The sequence below is a fragment of the Microcaecilia unicolor genome, chromosome 4 (assembly GCF_901765095.1).
Source record: "Microcaecilia unicolor chromosome 4, aMicUni1.1, whole genome shotgun sequence".
Classification (NCBI taxonomy): domain Eukaryota; kingdom Metazoa; phylum Chordata; class Amphibia; order Gymnophiona; family Siphonopidae; genus Microcaecilia; species Microcaecilia unicolor.
In genome coordinates, this window is record NC_044034.1 from 241,875,357 (window position 1) to 241,890,387 (window position 15,031).

General features: G+C 47.1%; 1 protein-coding gene across 10 annotated transcripts in view; it reads right to left on the minus strand.

Annotated features, from left to right (window-relative positions):
• The window catches only part of MBNL2 (muscleblind like splicing regulator 2), a 314,090-nt gene that overhangs the window by 162,882 nt on the left and 136,177 nt on the right, over nt 1-15,031 (minus strand). For all 10 annotated transcript variants that reach the window (XM_030201368.1, XM_030201369.1, XM_030201364.1 and 7 more), the window contains one exon: nt 3,914-4,078. In XM_030201368.1, the coding sequence (XP_030057228.1) occupies nt 3,914-4,078 (165 nt within the window). The remainder of the gene's footprint in view (nt 1-3,913; nt 4,079-15,031) is intronic.

Genomic DNA, 15,031 nt, shown 5'->3' on the forward strand with positions numbered 1-15,031 from the left:
TAGTGCTCCAAATAAATGCTTTTGATGCAAAATTTTAGCAGGAATTTAAGTCTGTAAATTTGGCATGACATGCTCCTTAAGAATCAGCCTCACTATGGAGTTATGATGTTAGCTGTTGAGTGTGGTGCAAAGTCAGCCACTGTAAAAGCATCCTGGCTTTTAGTTTCCATTTTCATTAGCTGCAGTCCATGCGTGTGGAGGCTATTTTGCTTGGAGATAAAATCTGGTCTTTCATTATTTAAATTACAAGCCGTAAAGCCCGTTACAACGGGCAAGTTGTTTTGTTTCTGAAATGTAAAGAGTGAGTGAGGGTGTGTATGTGTGTGTGAGAGAGAGACAGAGAAAGTGTGTGTGTGCGTGTCTGTGTGAAAGAGTGTGAGTGAGTTCAGAGAGAGAGAGAGAGTGGGTGTGTATATGTGTGTGTGTGTATGAGAGACAGAGAAAGTGTGTGTGTGCGTCTGTGTGAAAGAGAGTGAGAGTGAGTTGAGAGACAGAGAGAGAGCATGTGTGTGAGAGAGAGACAGAGTGTGTGTGTGTGTGTGTGAGAGAGACAGAGAGTGTGTGTGTGTGTGAGAGAGAGAGAGAGAGAGACAGAGTGCATGTGTGTGTAAGAGAGAGAGAGACAGACAGTGCGTGTCTGTGAGAGAGAGAAATGGAATAAGATAAAGTGTTGTGATATCAATACTGTAATTAAAACGGTCAAGATTTTTTTTATTTCTGAGAGAGAGAGAGAGATGGTAGGAGTCCCTGTACCAGTGGAGGGTCAGTCGCTCCTTATAGGCAGTTGTTTATTGTTCTAATATTTTGTGTGTGTGTGTGTGTGAGAGAGAGAGAGAGAGAGAGAGAGAGAGAGAGAGAGAGAAAGTGTATATGTGTGTGACAGAGAGAGAGCTGGTAGGAGTCCCTGTGACAGTGGAGGGTCAGTTGCTCCTTATAGGCAGTTTTTTATTGTTCTAATATGGTGTGAGTGTGTGTGCGTCTGTCTGAAAGAGAGAGAGAGTGTGACAAATCATTTCCCCCTCTAATCAGTACCAACCGTTCCGAGTACTACAGCATCATAAACCTTCGGTCATAACTACAGTACTTGCTATCATAGGAATCAACTCTGTGGGTGCTCAAGCACCCCCCTCCTTCAAACTGTGCAACCTCATTGACTGTGTCCAGGGAAGGGTGATTTCCATTTTGTTAGCCCCCCCGCCAATCGTTCTGAAAAGTTAACTGCTAGGCTTATTACTGCACGAATCCCTCCTCCATAAATCACGCATATCTAATCTGTGGCTCGAACAGAGCTTCCCAAATCCGTTCCGGTGGCTATTCTCAGTGAATGAGATTAACTGCATACACAGGTTGAGTAATGTATGCAGTTACCTCATGCATACCGTGACCAAAGCTTGCGATCTTCCCCCAAACAGTTGCAAAGAAGCCCTCTCCCTGCACGCAGTGCCGAGTCAGCCTCTAGGTGCGGGGTGAAGAAAGAGACCCGGGGGTGTAGGAGGGGTTGTGAACGCAGCTCAAGAACATCCCTAGTCAGAAACCACAGCAAGCTCCCAAGCAGACCCTCCTCTCAAATACCGGCGCCTCTTTTCTCCCCCTCGCAGAGCTGTGACTGATACAGAGAACCTTGGGAGCAGCATTACCATGTGCACAGAGCCAGACCCGAACAGCTCTTCTCATCCCCGGCCGAGATTAAAGCACTGGCTGTTCTTGTGAGCGATGTGGTCGGGAGGCTCGCTGGAGCGGGCGTCGTCGGGAGAGACCTCTGACGTGCCGTCACTCTTCATTTATATAGTAGGATTATATTCTGGCTTGGATACTGTGGGTTTAAATGCAGGGGGATGTGGACTGCAAGCTCTAATAATCCCCAGCGGCCCTCACTCGTTCACAATCACACAAACAAATTTGAGTTTTTGGTTCCAGCTGAAACCAGGCAATGAGTTTCGGCTGCAGTTTTGGTTTTGGCTGAAAGCTTTGAGTTTCGGTGGCAGCTTTGGTTTCAGCTGAAAGTGAAAAAATATATTTTTGTCGGCCTCTAGGTGTTAGCTTCTGAAAGCTAGTCAAATGTATATATCAGTCCAATAAAAATATATTACCTTTAAAAAAATTATTTACTATTATGTCTATATTGTCATGTCTGTGGCCGTGACCACCCTCAGCCTTACCTTCTTTCTGGGGGTCAGCAGCTCTGCTGGCTTCTGTCTGTCTTTGTGTTAGTTTTGGCTCTGGCTTTGTGTGCTGATTACTCCACTAGACCTCACCTGTGTGGGCTCTGCCTGTCTAGGGAGACAGCATCTAAGATGGCTGCCACTGGCTCTATGCCAGCTTCCAAGATGGCCTGCTTGTCTTTCCTGTGGGCTCACTTCCTATGTGTGTCAAGCCTCGCTTTGGGGTCAGTGTACTTCCTGCTTCTGTCCTGCTGCTGGTGACTCATCAGTGAGAGCCTTCATAAGGAAGTGCTGTGCTTGCAGTCAGGGCCTTTGCATGGTGTCATACCTAAGGTCAGCAGGTTAGTGAGAGTTCTGTTGCGCTGCTACTAAGCCTGTCTCTGGGTTCCTACCCATCTGCTCTCTGTACCTGTGGACTGCTAGTCCTTCCGGGTGGGCTCTGCCTCTCTGTTTGAGTGTCTGGGGACTACTAGTCTTTCTAGTGCGTTCCTCAGTGTTTGTAGCCTCCGTCTTTGTTTGTTCACAGCCTGGGTTTGGAGATACTCAGCTACAGCCTGGGGTTATTTCTCTGGCTGTGTGTGGAGCTGCTGTAGCTTCAGCCCAAGACCCTTGGCCTGTTATTCCTGGTTTGCTCTCTTTACCCTGAGCCCTGCTTTGCCCAGCCTTTATGTTTACCCTGAGCCCTGCTTTGCCCAGCTTCTATGTTTACCCTGAGCCCTGTTTTGCCCAGCTTGTGTGTCAACCCTTAAGCCTGTTTCTGCTTAGCTAGTGTTATCCGGTTTCCCGCTCTGCCTAGCTAGCGTATATCCTGAGTGTCTATCCTGAATCCTGTTTCTGCCTAGTGTTATTTGGTTTCCCGCTCTGCCTAGCTAACGTATATCCTGAGTATATATCCTGAACCCTGCTTGTATATCCTGAGTGTACATCATGAATCCTGTTTCTGCCTAGCTAGTGTTATCCAGTTTCCCGCTCTGCCTAGCTAATGTATATCCTGAGTGTATATCCTGAACCCTGCTTGTACATCCTGAGTGTCTATCCTGAATCTGTCTAGCTAGTGTGTATTTCCTGGGGGGGTTATCCTGTATCCTGCCTCTACCTAGCTAGTGGGTTTACCCTGTGGGTATTCCCGGATCCCCGTTCTGCCTAGCTTGCATGTATGCCCTAGTCCTTGCTCCTGCTAAGCTTTTGTACGTCTTGTCTTCATAGTATGTCTTGTGTTTCTGGCTTAGCGGCTGCGAGCACTAGTATTTAGTATTGCTTCCTCGTGTTTCCTAGACCCAGGGTGGGTCCTCTGGATCTCCAGTTTCGGCCTTGTCCTGCAAGCCCTGCCAGCCACCCGCACGCTGGAGCTCAGCTCTAGCGGAACGGTGGCTAAGTGCAGGTGAAGCGGTTCTTGTTCTGCCAGTTCCAGTTGCCTACTTCCAATCCGGAGTTCCAGTCCTGTCCTTCCGTATGTCAAATTCTAGGGTGGTCTTGCCTGCCTCTGCTGCTCCTCGGCACGGGTCCAAGGGCTCACGATTCCCGGTTCTGCCTCAAGGACCTGACAGAATGCAAAGGCCCTCGAGAACGCGACATATATAAAAATGAGAATTGTAATAGCATTCAACTGTTTTTACAGCCTACTCAATTATTTGATTTATTGATTGATTTAATTAGCATTTTATGGTCTGTTACAACATGCCATCCTTAGATCAATATGGTTTTGCATTTTAAATTACCAACCACCATATTATTTAATAAAGTGTACTCACCACTGGTTGAAGTGGGGTTCCTGGAAACATGAACTGCATCTGTTGGGCAAGCATTGCTGCTGCTGTTTTCTGTTGAATTAGGTTGTTTCTACCATTAATTTCTAGCTGGGTTTTCAAGTGTGTTGGTGGATGAAGATACTTGCAGTTCTCTCTCGAACAGCGACCCTGTAAACAGTTAAATGATCAGTTTTGTGGTCTGAATCTTTGTGTGTGCGTTTGACATTTTTTATGTTACCTTTTTTGGAGGTGAAAAAATAGTCACCAAACAGGAAAGACACCTGAAGATAATCATCTCTGTTACAGTGTGACAAAGCAGTTAGGAAAGTTGAGACCCCCCATCTTGAGAACAGTGTTTACTTTTAGAAGGCTTGTTCAAAGGAGGACCTCCAAAATGGTGGTACACAGAATGGTGAAGGAGCTAAAGATACTGGGCCCGATATTCAGACTGCTGGAGGTAGCCAGGCTGCCTTCCGCGGCTGGTGCTGAGCCTGGATATTCAATGCTGGGCCATTTCCGGTGACTGGAAACAGCCCGGCATTGATTTTGGCCAGTTTAAATTTCCAGGCCAAGCCGATATTCAGTGCTGGCTGGTTGTTTAAACCAGCCAAAGATATATAGGTATTTTGGCAGTTGGCTGCCAAACTTAACTAGTGATGCGCTGAATATTGGTTATATTATGCGATATAACTGGCTATCATCTAGGCACTAACTGGCAATATTCAGTGGGAGATAGCTGGCTATGTATCGGTTAACCGGCCAGGAGCCGTTTCTGGCTGGTTAAACAGTTTTAAATATCAGGCGGATACTCCCTAAGAACAAAGAACAAGCAAAGCTTTGATACAAGCATTTACTATCAAACGGGGTAAAAACACCAGAAGGAAACATTTTGCATTTAATGAAAGGTTAAAGGACAAAGGGTCATTATATGAAACTAAAGGGAGACATGCTCATAAAGAATGTGTAAAAATACTTTTTTCCATGACAGGGTAGCAGGCACCTGCAACAGACTTTCAGCAGATATGGTAGGAACTAAAAGAGTGGCAGAATTCAACAATGTATAGTCTCGACACAAAGCCATGTTAGTGATGGACGGAGGAAGGGCACCACAAATCATCTGGACCTGTGTCAACACAGGAGGCAGACACAAATCAGCAGACTGGATGGGCCAAATAGTCTTTTTCTGCAGACATCTTCTCTTTTATCACACAAAATAGAGGACACATAACTAAACAAAACAAAACAAAACAGGAGGTATATAAGATTTCAATAGAAATAGAATATGAAAATTAACTTTCTGTAAAAAAACAAAAACAAACAACCCAGATTTCCTTCTAGACCAGGAGTGAGCAATTTCAGTCCTTGAGGCCCGCAACCCAGTCTGGTTTTCAGGATTTCCCCAAATAAATATGCATGAGATCTATTTACATACATACTTAGATGTATAATGGAACAAAACAAAAACATCCAGGACTAAAACTATGACGTTTTGAGCTACACCTGTTTTAATAATGACTAAGCCACAGAAAAGTGCCCTAAATGACCAGATGACCACTGCAGGAATAAAGGAATGACACCTCCTTACTCCCCCAGTGATCACTGACCCCTCTCATGCCCCAAAGATGTGAAAGAAACAGTACAAACCAACCTCTACGATAGCCCCTAGGTCCCTGGAGTAGCACAGTGCACTGTGGAGAAAGGGACCCAGGCCCATAACTGTTACACTTGTGGTGGAAAGTGTGAGCCGTCCAAAACCCACAAAATACCTACTGTACCTACATATAGGTGACACCTGCAGCCTTAAGGGCTACTGTAGTGGTGTACGGTTTGGTACAATAGGTTTTTGGTGGGTTGGGGGGGGGGCCCATTATACAATATAAGAGAGCAACGGTGAGATGTGTAAATAGGGGGTTTCAGGTGAAGTCCACTGAAGTGCCTCCTAGGGTGCCCCACTGCTCTGCTGAGATGTCTGTGTGGCCAGTCTACTAAGAATGCAGGCCCTCCATACAAAACCAATGGCTTGATTTTGTGCGTTTTTCATGTGGGCTTTTTTTTTTTAATTCAAAAAAGAACCAAAAATATAAACACATACAGCACAAAAACATCTAGCAAGTGGCCATTTCGAAAAAAAAAGATATACATTTTGCTGTTTCAAAAATTGCTATATTTCCTATTCAAATTCTTAGTCGGACTTAGATGTCATATTGAAAATGCTCCTCCATGTGTCTTTAAATACAGAGCAGACAGATTTAAAAGACTGCAAATTATCATTGTCAACTGCTGAGCAAGTTGTAAATAGGAATAACAAGCACTGTTTGAAATGTCTGCAGCAAATGCCTGAGCCTAAGGAATAAGATGGGAGAGTTAGACTATATTGTACTAAATGAAAAGATAGATATAATAGGCATCTCTGAGACCTGATGGAAGAAAGATAACCAATGGGACAATGTCATACCAGGGTACAAATTACATTGCAGTGATATGGTGGACAGATTTGGAATTGGTGGAGGGGTAGCATTGTATGTTAAAGAGTGCCTTGAATCAAATAAACTAAAAATTCTGCAGGACAGAAAATACATCTTGAAATCCCTATGGATAGAAATACCATATGTAAAGAGGAAAAAGATAGTGATGTACTATTGTCCACCTGGCCAGAATGAACAAACAGATGCAGAAATGTTACCAGAAATTAGGGAGGCTAACAAACTCGTTAACACAATAATAATGGGTGATTTCAATTACCGTAAATCTTGGAATATGTAGAATATAATCCCCACTATATTCAAAAATTCTACAACTATTAAAGTGTTCAAAGGTAAATATGGACTCTCAACCATGAAAGATCGTGGAGAAAAAAGACCTCAGTGTAACCGGGTTTCAATTACCCCAATATTAGCAGAGTAAATGTAACATCAGGGCATGTTAGGGAGGTAAAGTTCCTTGATAAAATCAAGGACTGCTTTATGGAACAGCTGGTTCAGGAACCAACAAGAGGGAGAACAATTTTAGACCTAGATTTATGTCGTGTTAAGGGCACTGATTTCATTCGCCAGATGAAGCGGGATTTGTCTTTAGTGAGGAGTTACTTTCCTGCTGCACGTCTGATGTGGTCTTGTATCATTCCTCGCTTGATGTGGAAGGATGCAAGGAAGGTTGAAAACTATAGAGCGCCTTTGTTGGTGTGTGAATTGTAAAGTTGCTCGGTTTGTGGTAGGTTTGGGTGGTATGGTTCTGACTCACGAGTTGCTTATAGTTGATTGCCCTGGCCTTTATCGTTCTGACGGGGTGCATTTGTCTGAGACTGGGCAAGACATTTTCCTGAGTACTCTTCAGGATATTTTGGAGGTCACTTTGGGTGGCCGATGGGACCACGGTTTGTGGGGGGAGGGGGGAAGTGGTAACAAGCTAGGATGTCACCACTACTGGTGCAATTAAGGGTAACTGTGATACTGTTTAGGAGGCCTTTGTAAAGTGGGGAATTGGATGAAGGAAAGAAATATGTTTCATCGTACGTGGCACTGCCACGAGTATTTAGCAGGTCCTGTATCACCGAGGATTTATGGGGGTGGGGTATGTGTACAGTTAAGTGATTGATGAGGCTAGTTCAGCACAGATTGCCTTCAGCTGTGGGGGAAAAGGCCTCTCTATTGATTTGGGGGTATTGCAGTTATGTGTTATTGAACTGACAATGTTACTGTTATGGTTAAGCAGTATTTGTTAATAAAGCTGTGGCCCCTTATTTGCCAGACCTGTAGTGTTGTGTATTTATGGCGTGAGTGTGAGGCAAAAAGAATGGCATAGTGTGAATGTTGATGTTACGAAAGAGCTAAGTGCTCCTAGAGGAGGAGTATGTTTGCTTCAATAGTCACAGATTCAAAAGATTTTTGTAAGTGGTGTAGGAAGGTTCGGTTTTGAGTTTGCGGCACAGTATACAAACGCAGTTTCACAAGTTATGTCCAGCTGTAAGCATGAAGGTACCAAAATATACAAACAACAGGAGTACCAAATTAACAAAATTGTGCAGGAACTTAGCTCATACTTCAAAACATATCCTTCATGTATCTACTCATATAAATCCATAAAATAGTATTGCTTGTTTCATGTTGCTACCAAAAAAACCACAGGAAATAATCAGCACACTCAACGAAAATAATCATTTTTTGAATAAAGGAGATTTCTCAGAGATATAACTCAACCAAGCAGGGGCATCCACTACATAGGTGGATCAACATCCTAGAGGATGGACAAGTTTCTCAATCATTGAAAATCCCCACTGAATTTTAATGTAATATTTTAAGCACCCCCTGTGCCTCTAAAAATCTTTTTATTCAAAGTATGTGCTCACTCCACCGTCTATCCAGCTGTGCAACAACATGAAAACAAACAATAGCAGCAGTGTAAATCAATGGTAACAATGTAAATCAATGGCAGTACAATACAGCGTTCAAATTGCATAACTGCTTATAATGGTTTCAAAAAGAGAAAACCTGCACTATAAAACTATAAAGCTGAATTGTTATATCCACATGGAAAATGGAAATACGAGGCGCATAATCGAACAGGGAGCCCATCTCTAAGGATGTCCCGGCGAAGGGGCAGGGAAACCCGTATTATCGAAACAAGATGGGCGTCCATCTTTCATTTTGATAATACGGTCGGGGATGCCCAAATTTCAACATTTAGGACGACCTTAGAGATGGTCGACCTAAATGTTGAGATGATCAACCTTTGAGATGGTCGTTCCCGGTTTTCGGCCATAATGGAAACCGAGGACGCCCATCTAAAAAAACGACCAAATCCAAGCCCTTTGGTCATGGGAGGAGCCAGAATTCGTAGTGCACTGGTCCCCCTGACATGCCAGGACACCAACCGGGCACCCTAGGGGGCACTGCAGTGGACTTTACAAATTGCTCCCAGGTGCATAGCTCCCTTACCTTGGGTGCTGAGCCCCTCAACCCCCACTCCCCACAACTGTACACCACTACCATAGCCCTAAGGGGTGAAGGGGGGCACCTAGATGTGGGTACAGTGGGTTTCGGGTGGGTTTTGGAGGGCTCACATTTACCACCACAAGTGTAACAGGTAAAGGGGGGATGGGCCTGGGTCCGCCTGCCTGAAGTGCACTGCACCCACTAAAACTGCTCCAGGGACCTGCATACTGCTGTCAGGGAGCTGGGTATGATATTTAAGGCTGGCAAAAAAAAATTTAAGTTTTTTTTTAGGGTGGGAGGTTGCTGACCACTGGGGGCGTAAGGAGAGGTCATGCCCGATTCTTTCTTCTCTTTCAAAAATAAGCCTGAATGTTTTCATATTAACATGTTCCCCACAACCATATAAACAACTGCACGCATCACCTAAAATATCTAATATCCATACTCTTTTGTTTTACACAATTGTATTTATACAGTGCACACAAATGTAATTCAAGTTTGCATTTTACAATTTACTCAGACTCAAACGCATTGAAAAGGCTAAAGTTTTAAACAAATAATTAAGGCGCAGCACTTAACAAATGGGTGCTGAGTAGGTAACACCTCACCCAGCAGCCGTTGTGTCGTGTTTCGTCTCCGAACTCCTAATGGTCTAGTATCACTATCTCACAGAATTCCCTCTCATGTCCGACGCTGCGGGGGTTTCGCTTTGATCTGTATCAAGGGCTGGATTCTACATGCCAAAGCTGAAATTTTTTTTACAAATGCACCTACTAATGTGTCCACCCTCTAGGGTGTTGATCCACCTATGTAGTGGATGCCCCAGCTTAGGTGAGTTATATCTCTGAGAAGTCTCCTTTATTCAAAAAATTATTATTTTCGTTGAGTGTGCTGATTATTTCCTTTGTACATCTATGTGGTTTATTTTAGTAGCAACATGAAACCAACAATACTTTTTAATGGATTTATATGAGTAGATACATGAAGGATATGTTTTGAAGTATGAGATAAGTTCCTGCACAGTTTTGTTAATTTGGTACTCTGGTTGTTTGTATATTTTGGTCTCTCTTTACCGGTAGTCTTTAGAGGGAATTTTTTTCTATTTATTTGGCAAGCATGAAGGTGGAAGCAATTGTGGATAAGTGAAGAGAGCGGGAGGGAGTCTATGGCAAGAGTAGGTTAGAGATATAATCCTGAGCAGATAATTTCAGACAAGGAAAGCAATTTAAATTGAGTGCATGCTGATATCGGTAACCAGTGCTTTGAGATCAGCAAAGGTGTGACATGGTTAAATTCGTGTGCATTATGGAGCAGTTACTGCAGTGGATTGAATGAGCTGTAGTCATTTCAGGGAGGAGAAAAGGCAATAAAAAATAGAATTATAATAATCCAATTGTGTGATAACCAATGACAATATTAATGTCTGGGTACACTGCTTTGGAAAGAGAGATCTAATGGAACAAATATGCTGTAGAGTGAAGCATGAGGACTGAAGCTCCTTTTCTATATGAAAGCACTCGGCAGTCAGCATTTTACTTTTTAGCTCCTGCTCTTTGGAATTCCCTTCCTAATAATCTTAGGCTCGAACCTAGTCTGCATAAATTTAAGAGGGTTTAAAGGTAAAATTATGTATCATACCTGATAATTTTCTTTCCATTAATCATAGCTGATCAATCCATAGACTGGTGGTGGGTTGTGTCCATCTACCAGCAGGTGGAGATAGAGAGCAAACTTTTGCCTCCCTATATGTGGTCATGTGCTGCCGGAAACTCCTCAGTATGTCGATATCAAAGCTCCATCCGCAGGACTCAGCACTTAGAGAATTACACCCACGAAGGGACACTCTGCCCAGCTCACCACCGCCGAAACGGGGGAGGGGAATTAACCCAGCTCATCCCCACACAAGTGGGGGAGGGGAATCTGTCCAGCTCATCCCCGCGGAGCGGGGGAGGGACACCACACCCGCCGATGCGGGGGGATCTGGCTTATCCTGCAACCGCAACCGCGGGAGGAGCTGACTGACCCTAACACCGCCGAAGCGGGAGGGGTACAAAGCTGCCCTACAGCCGCACGAAGCGGGAGGGAGTGCCGGCAGAATTTAAATCTCAATCCAGCTCCGTAAAACGGAGGGGAGAGGAATGCAGCAGCTCACTGTAACACAAACTCGTCTCAACTCTTGAAGAATCCAAGTGAAAGAAGAACTTGAACACGAAGTCCTCCTGAAGTAACTGAAGGCTAAACTTGAACCTAAAATTCAACCAGAATATAAACAGAACAGATATCTGGGAGGGGCTATGGATTGATCAGCTATGATTAATGGAAAGAAAATTATCAGGTATGATACATAATTTTACCTTCCATATCATCAAGCTGATCAATCCATAGACTGGTGGGATGTACCGAAGCAGTACTCACCCAGGGCGGGACATAGAAATCCCTGACCGCAACACTGAAGCTCCAAACCGGGCCTCCGCCCGAGCAGCCACAGTCAAGCGGTAATGCCTGGCAAAGGTATGGGCCGAAGCCCAAGTTGCCGCCTTGCAAATCTCTTCCAAGGAGACGGACCCTAAGCCGCTGCAATAGCTTCCTTGCCCATCTTGCCACTGTAGGCTTAGAAGCCTGCAGACCCTTACGAGGACCTGTAAACAGGACAAACAGATGATCCAATTTCCGGAAATCATTGGTCACTTCCAAGTATCTGATGATGACTCGTCTCACATCCAGAAATTGAGAGCAGAGTATTCCTCTGGGTAGACCTCCCTACGAAAGGAAGGGAGACAGAGCTGCTGAATCACATGGAAGCGAAAAACAATCTTGGGCAGGAAGGAAGGCACTGTGCGAATAGTCACTCCTGCCTCAGTGAACTGCAGAAAAAGCTCTCGACATGAGAGTGCCTGGAGCTCGGAAACTCTTCTGGCTGAAGTGATAGCCACCAAAAAGACTGCTTTCAACGTCAGGTCTTTCAGAGATGCCCTCGACAAGGGTTCAAAAGGCGGCTTCTGCAATGCTCTTAGCACCAGGTTGAGATTCCACGCAGGCACCACTGAGTGCAGAGGAGGGCGCAGGTGATTAACTCCCTTGAGAAAGCGCACCACATCTGGCTGCGAAGCCAGGGAAGCACCCTTCAGGTGGCCCCTGAAGCAAGCCAGAGCAGCTACCTGAACTTTCAGGGAACTGAGCGATAGGCCTTTGTCCAGACCTTCTTGCAGGAACGCCAACACTGAAGAAATTGGAGCAGTGAAGGGAGAAAGTGAGCCTGCTTCACACCACGCTGCAAAGATACGCCAAACCTTGGCGTAAGCAGTAGAAGTAGAGCGCTTCCTCGCTCTCAGCATAGTGGCGATGACCTTGTCTGAGAAGCCCTTCTTTCTCAGACGCTGCCGCTCAATAGCCAGGCCGTAAGACCAAAGGGGAAGGGATCCTCCATCACCACGGGACCCTGATGTAACAGGCCCTGCTCCACTGGCAGGCGCATAGGGTCGCCGACTGAGAGCCTGATCAAGTCCGCATACCAGGGACGTCTGGGCCAATCCGGACCCACCAGGATTACCCCGCCGGGATGCTTTGCCACCCGGTCTAGCACCCTGCCCAACATGGGCCAGGGCGGGAACACATAGAGAAGCTCTTGTGTCGGCCACTGTTGGAGAAGAGCATCTACTCCCAGGGATCGAGGGTCCCGTCCTCTGCTGAAAAAGCGCGGCACTTGGCAATTGGCCGATGACGCCATCAGATCTAGGCTCGGCTGGCCCCAGCTTCGTGATGTCCAAGAACGCCTGAGCAGATAGCTGCCACTCTCCGGGCTCCAAGGTATGGCGACTGAGAAAGTCCGCCTTGACATTCATGACTCCGGCAATGTGGGCCGCTGAAAGCTGCTCCAGGTTCGCGTCCGCCCACTGGCATAGATTCATAGCCTCCATGGCTAGAGGGGCGCTCTTGGTACCTCCCTGGCGGTTGACATAGGCCACAGCCGTGGCATTGTCCGACAGGACCCGTACAGGCTTCAACACCAGTACCGGGATGAACTCCAACAACACCAACCGAATGGCTCTGAGTTCCAGGAGGTTGATAGACCACTTGCCTCTGCAGGAGACCAGAGCCCCTGCGCTGTCCTTCCCAAGCAGTGGGCTCCCCAGCCCATCAAAGAGGCGTCTGTCGTGACGACAATCCACTCCGGGGTCACCAGAGGCATTCCTGCAGACAACTTGTCTGTCTGCGTCCACCAGCTCAGCGCCTTGCGCACTGCTGGGTCCAAGGGAAGGCGCACAGCATAATCCTCCGACATCGGAGTCCAGCGCAGCAGCAGAGATTGTTGTAGTGGTCTCATATGAGCCTTGGCCCAGGGCACTACTTCCATCGTGGCCGTCATAGAGCCCAACAGCTGCACGTAGTCCCAAGCCCGAATAGGAGAGGCTACTAGGAACTAGTCCACCTGAGCCTGAAGCTTGACAATCCGATTGTTTGGCAGGAAAACTCTGCCCACTTGGGTGTCGAATCAAACTCCCAGATACTCCAGGGACTGAGTCGGGCGCAGCTGGCTTTACTCCCAGTTGATGATCCACCCCAGGGAGCTCAAAAGAGCAACCACCCGGTTCACAGCTTTGCCGCACTCTGCATAAGAGGGGGCTTGGATCAACCAGTCGTCCAGATAAGGATGGACTTGAACTCCTTCCTTCCTCAGGAAGGCCGCGATGACCACCATTACTTTGGAGAAGGTCCGCGGAGCAGTAGCCAACCTGAACGGGAGGGCTCTGAACTGGAAGTGTCGGCCCAGTACTGCAAAACGCAGAAAGCGTTGATGAGGAGGCCAGATGGGAATATGCAAGTACGCTTCCTTGATGTCCAAGGATGCCAGGAACTCTCCTGCCTTCACTGCCGCTATAACAGAGCGGAGGGTCTCCATGCGAAAGTGCCGAACTTTCAAGGCCCAATTGACCCCTTTGAGGTCGAGGATAGGCCGTACAGAACCTCCTTTCTTCGGTATCACAAAGAAAAAGGAGTAACGTCCCTTGCCCAGCTGATTTTCTGGCACCGGAACGACCGCCCCCAGGCGGATCAGATTGTCCAAGGTCTGCTGCACTGCCACAGCTTGACCGGAGACTTGCAGGGAGAGAGTACAAACCCGTCTTTTAAGGGTCGGCAGAACTCTAGCTTGTAGCCGTCTCTGATGACTTCCAGCACCCAAGCGTCTGAAGTTATTGTGGTCCACTCGCCCATAAACGAGGACAGCCGTCCTCCAATCTGCACTGAGGCGTGGACCAAGGCCCCGTCATTGGGTACGAGACCCTGGGGGAGAACCGGAGGGAGCACCTCCGGGACGGCGGTCTCTGCGAAAGGAATGCTGCTTGGGGGAGAAGTTCCTCTTGAAGGAAGAGGGGGCAGAGGAGCCCGACCTGCCCGGGCGGTACCGACGGGCTTCCTGAAACCGTCCTGTGGAGGTACCAGGGCGAGTACTAGCCCGAGCCCTGACCTCTGGTAACCTCTTGCCCTTAGACGTGCCGAGATCGGTCACGATTTTGTCCAGCTCGACCCCAAAGAGCAGCTTGCCTTTAAAAGGCAATCTAGCCAGGCGGGATTTAGAGGCGTGGTCAGCAGACCAATGCTTCAGCCAAAGCCACCGCCGCGCAGAGATTGTCTGAGCTATGCCTTTAGCTGAGGCTCTTAAGACATCATACAGCAAGTCTGCCAAATAGGCTAAGCCCGATTCCAGGGCCGGCCAATCAGCCCTCAAGGAATGATCCGAGGGGGAAGCCCGCTGCACCATAGTCAGGCACGCCCTGGCCACATAGGAGCCGCAAACTGAGGCCTGCAAACTTAAAGCAGCCGCCTCAAAGGACGACCTTAAGGCCGCCTCCAATCTTCTGTCTTGGGCGTCCTATAGGGCCGTGCCACCTTCCACCGGCAACGCCGTTTTCTTAGTCACCGCAGTGATTAAAGAATCCACGGTAGGCCACAGAAAGGCCGCACGTTCACTTACAGGCAAAGGATAGAGGCGGGACATAGCCCTAGCCACTTTAAGGCTCGCTTCCGGGACATCCCATTGAGCCGAAATTAAGGTGTGCATGGCATCATGCACGTGGAAGGTTCTAGGCGGGCGTTTCATCCCCAGCATAATGGCAGAGCCAACAGGGGCTGAGGGAGAGACGTCCTCCGGAGAAGAAATCTTCAAAATGCCCATGGCCTGCACAAACAG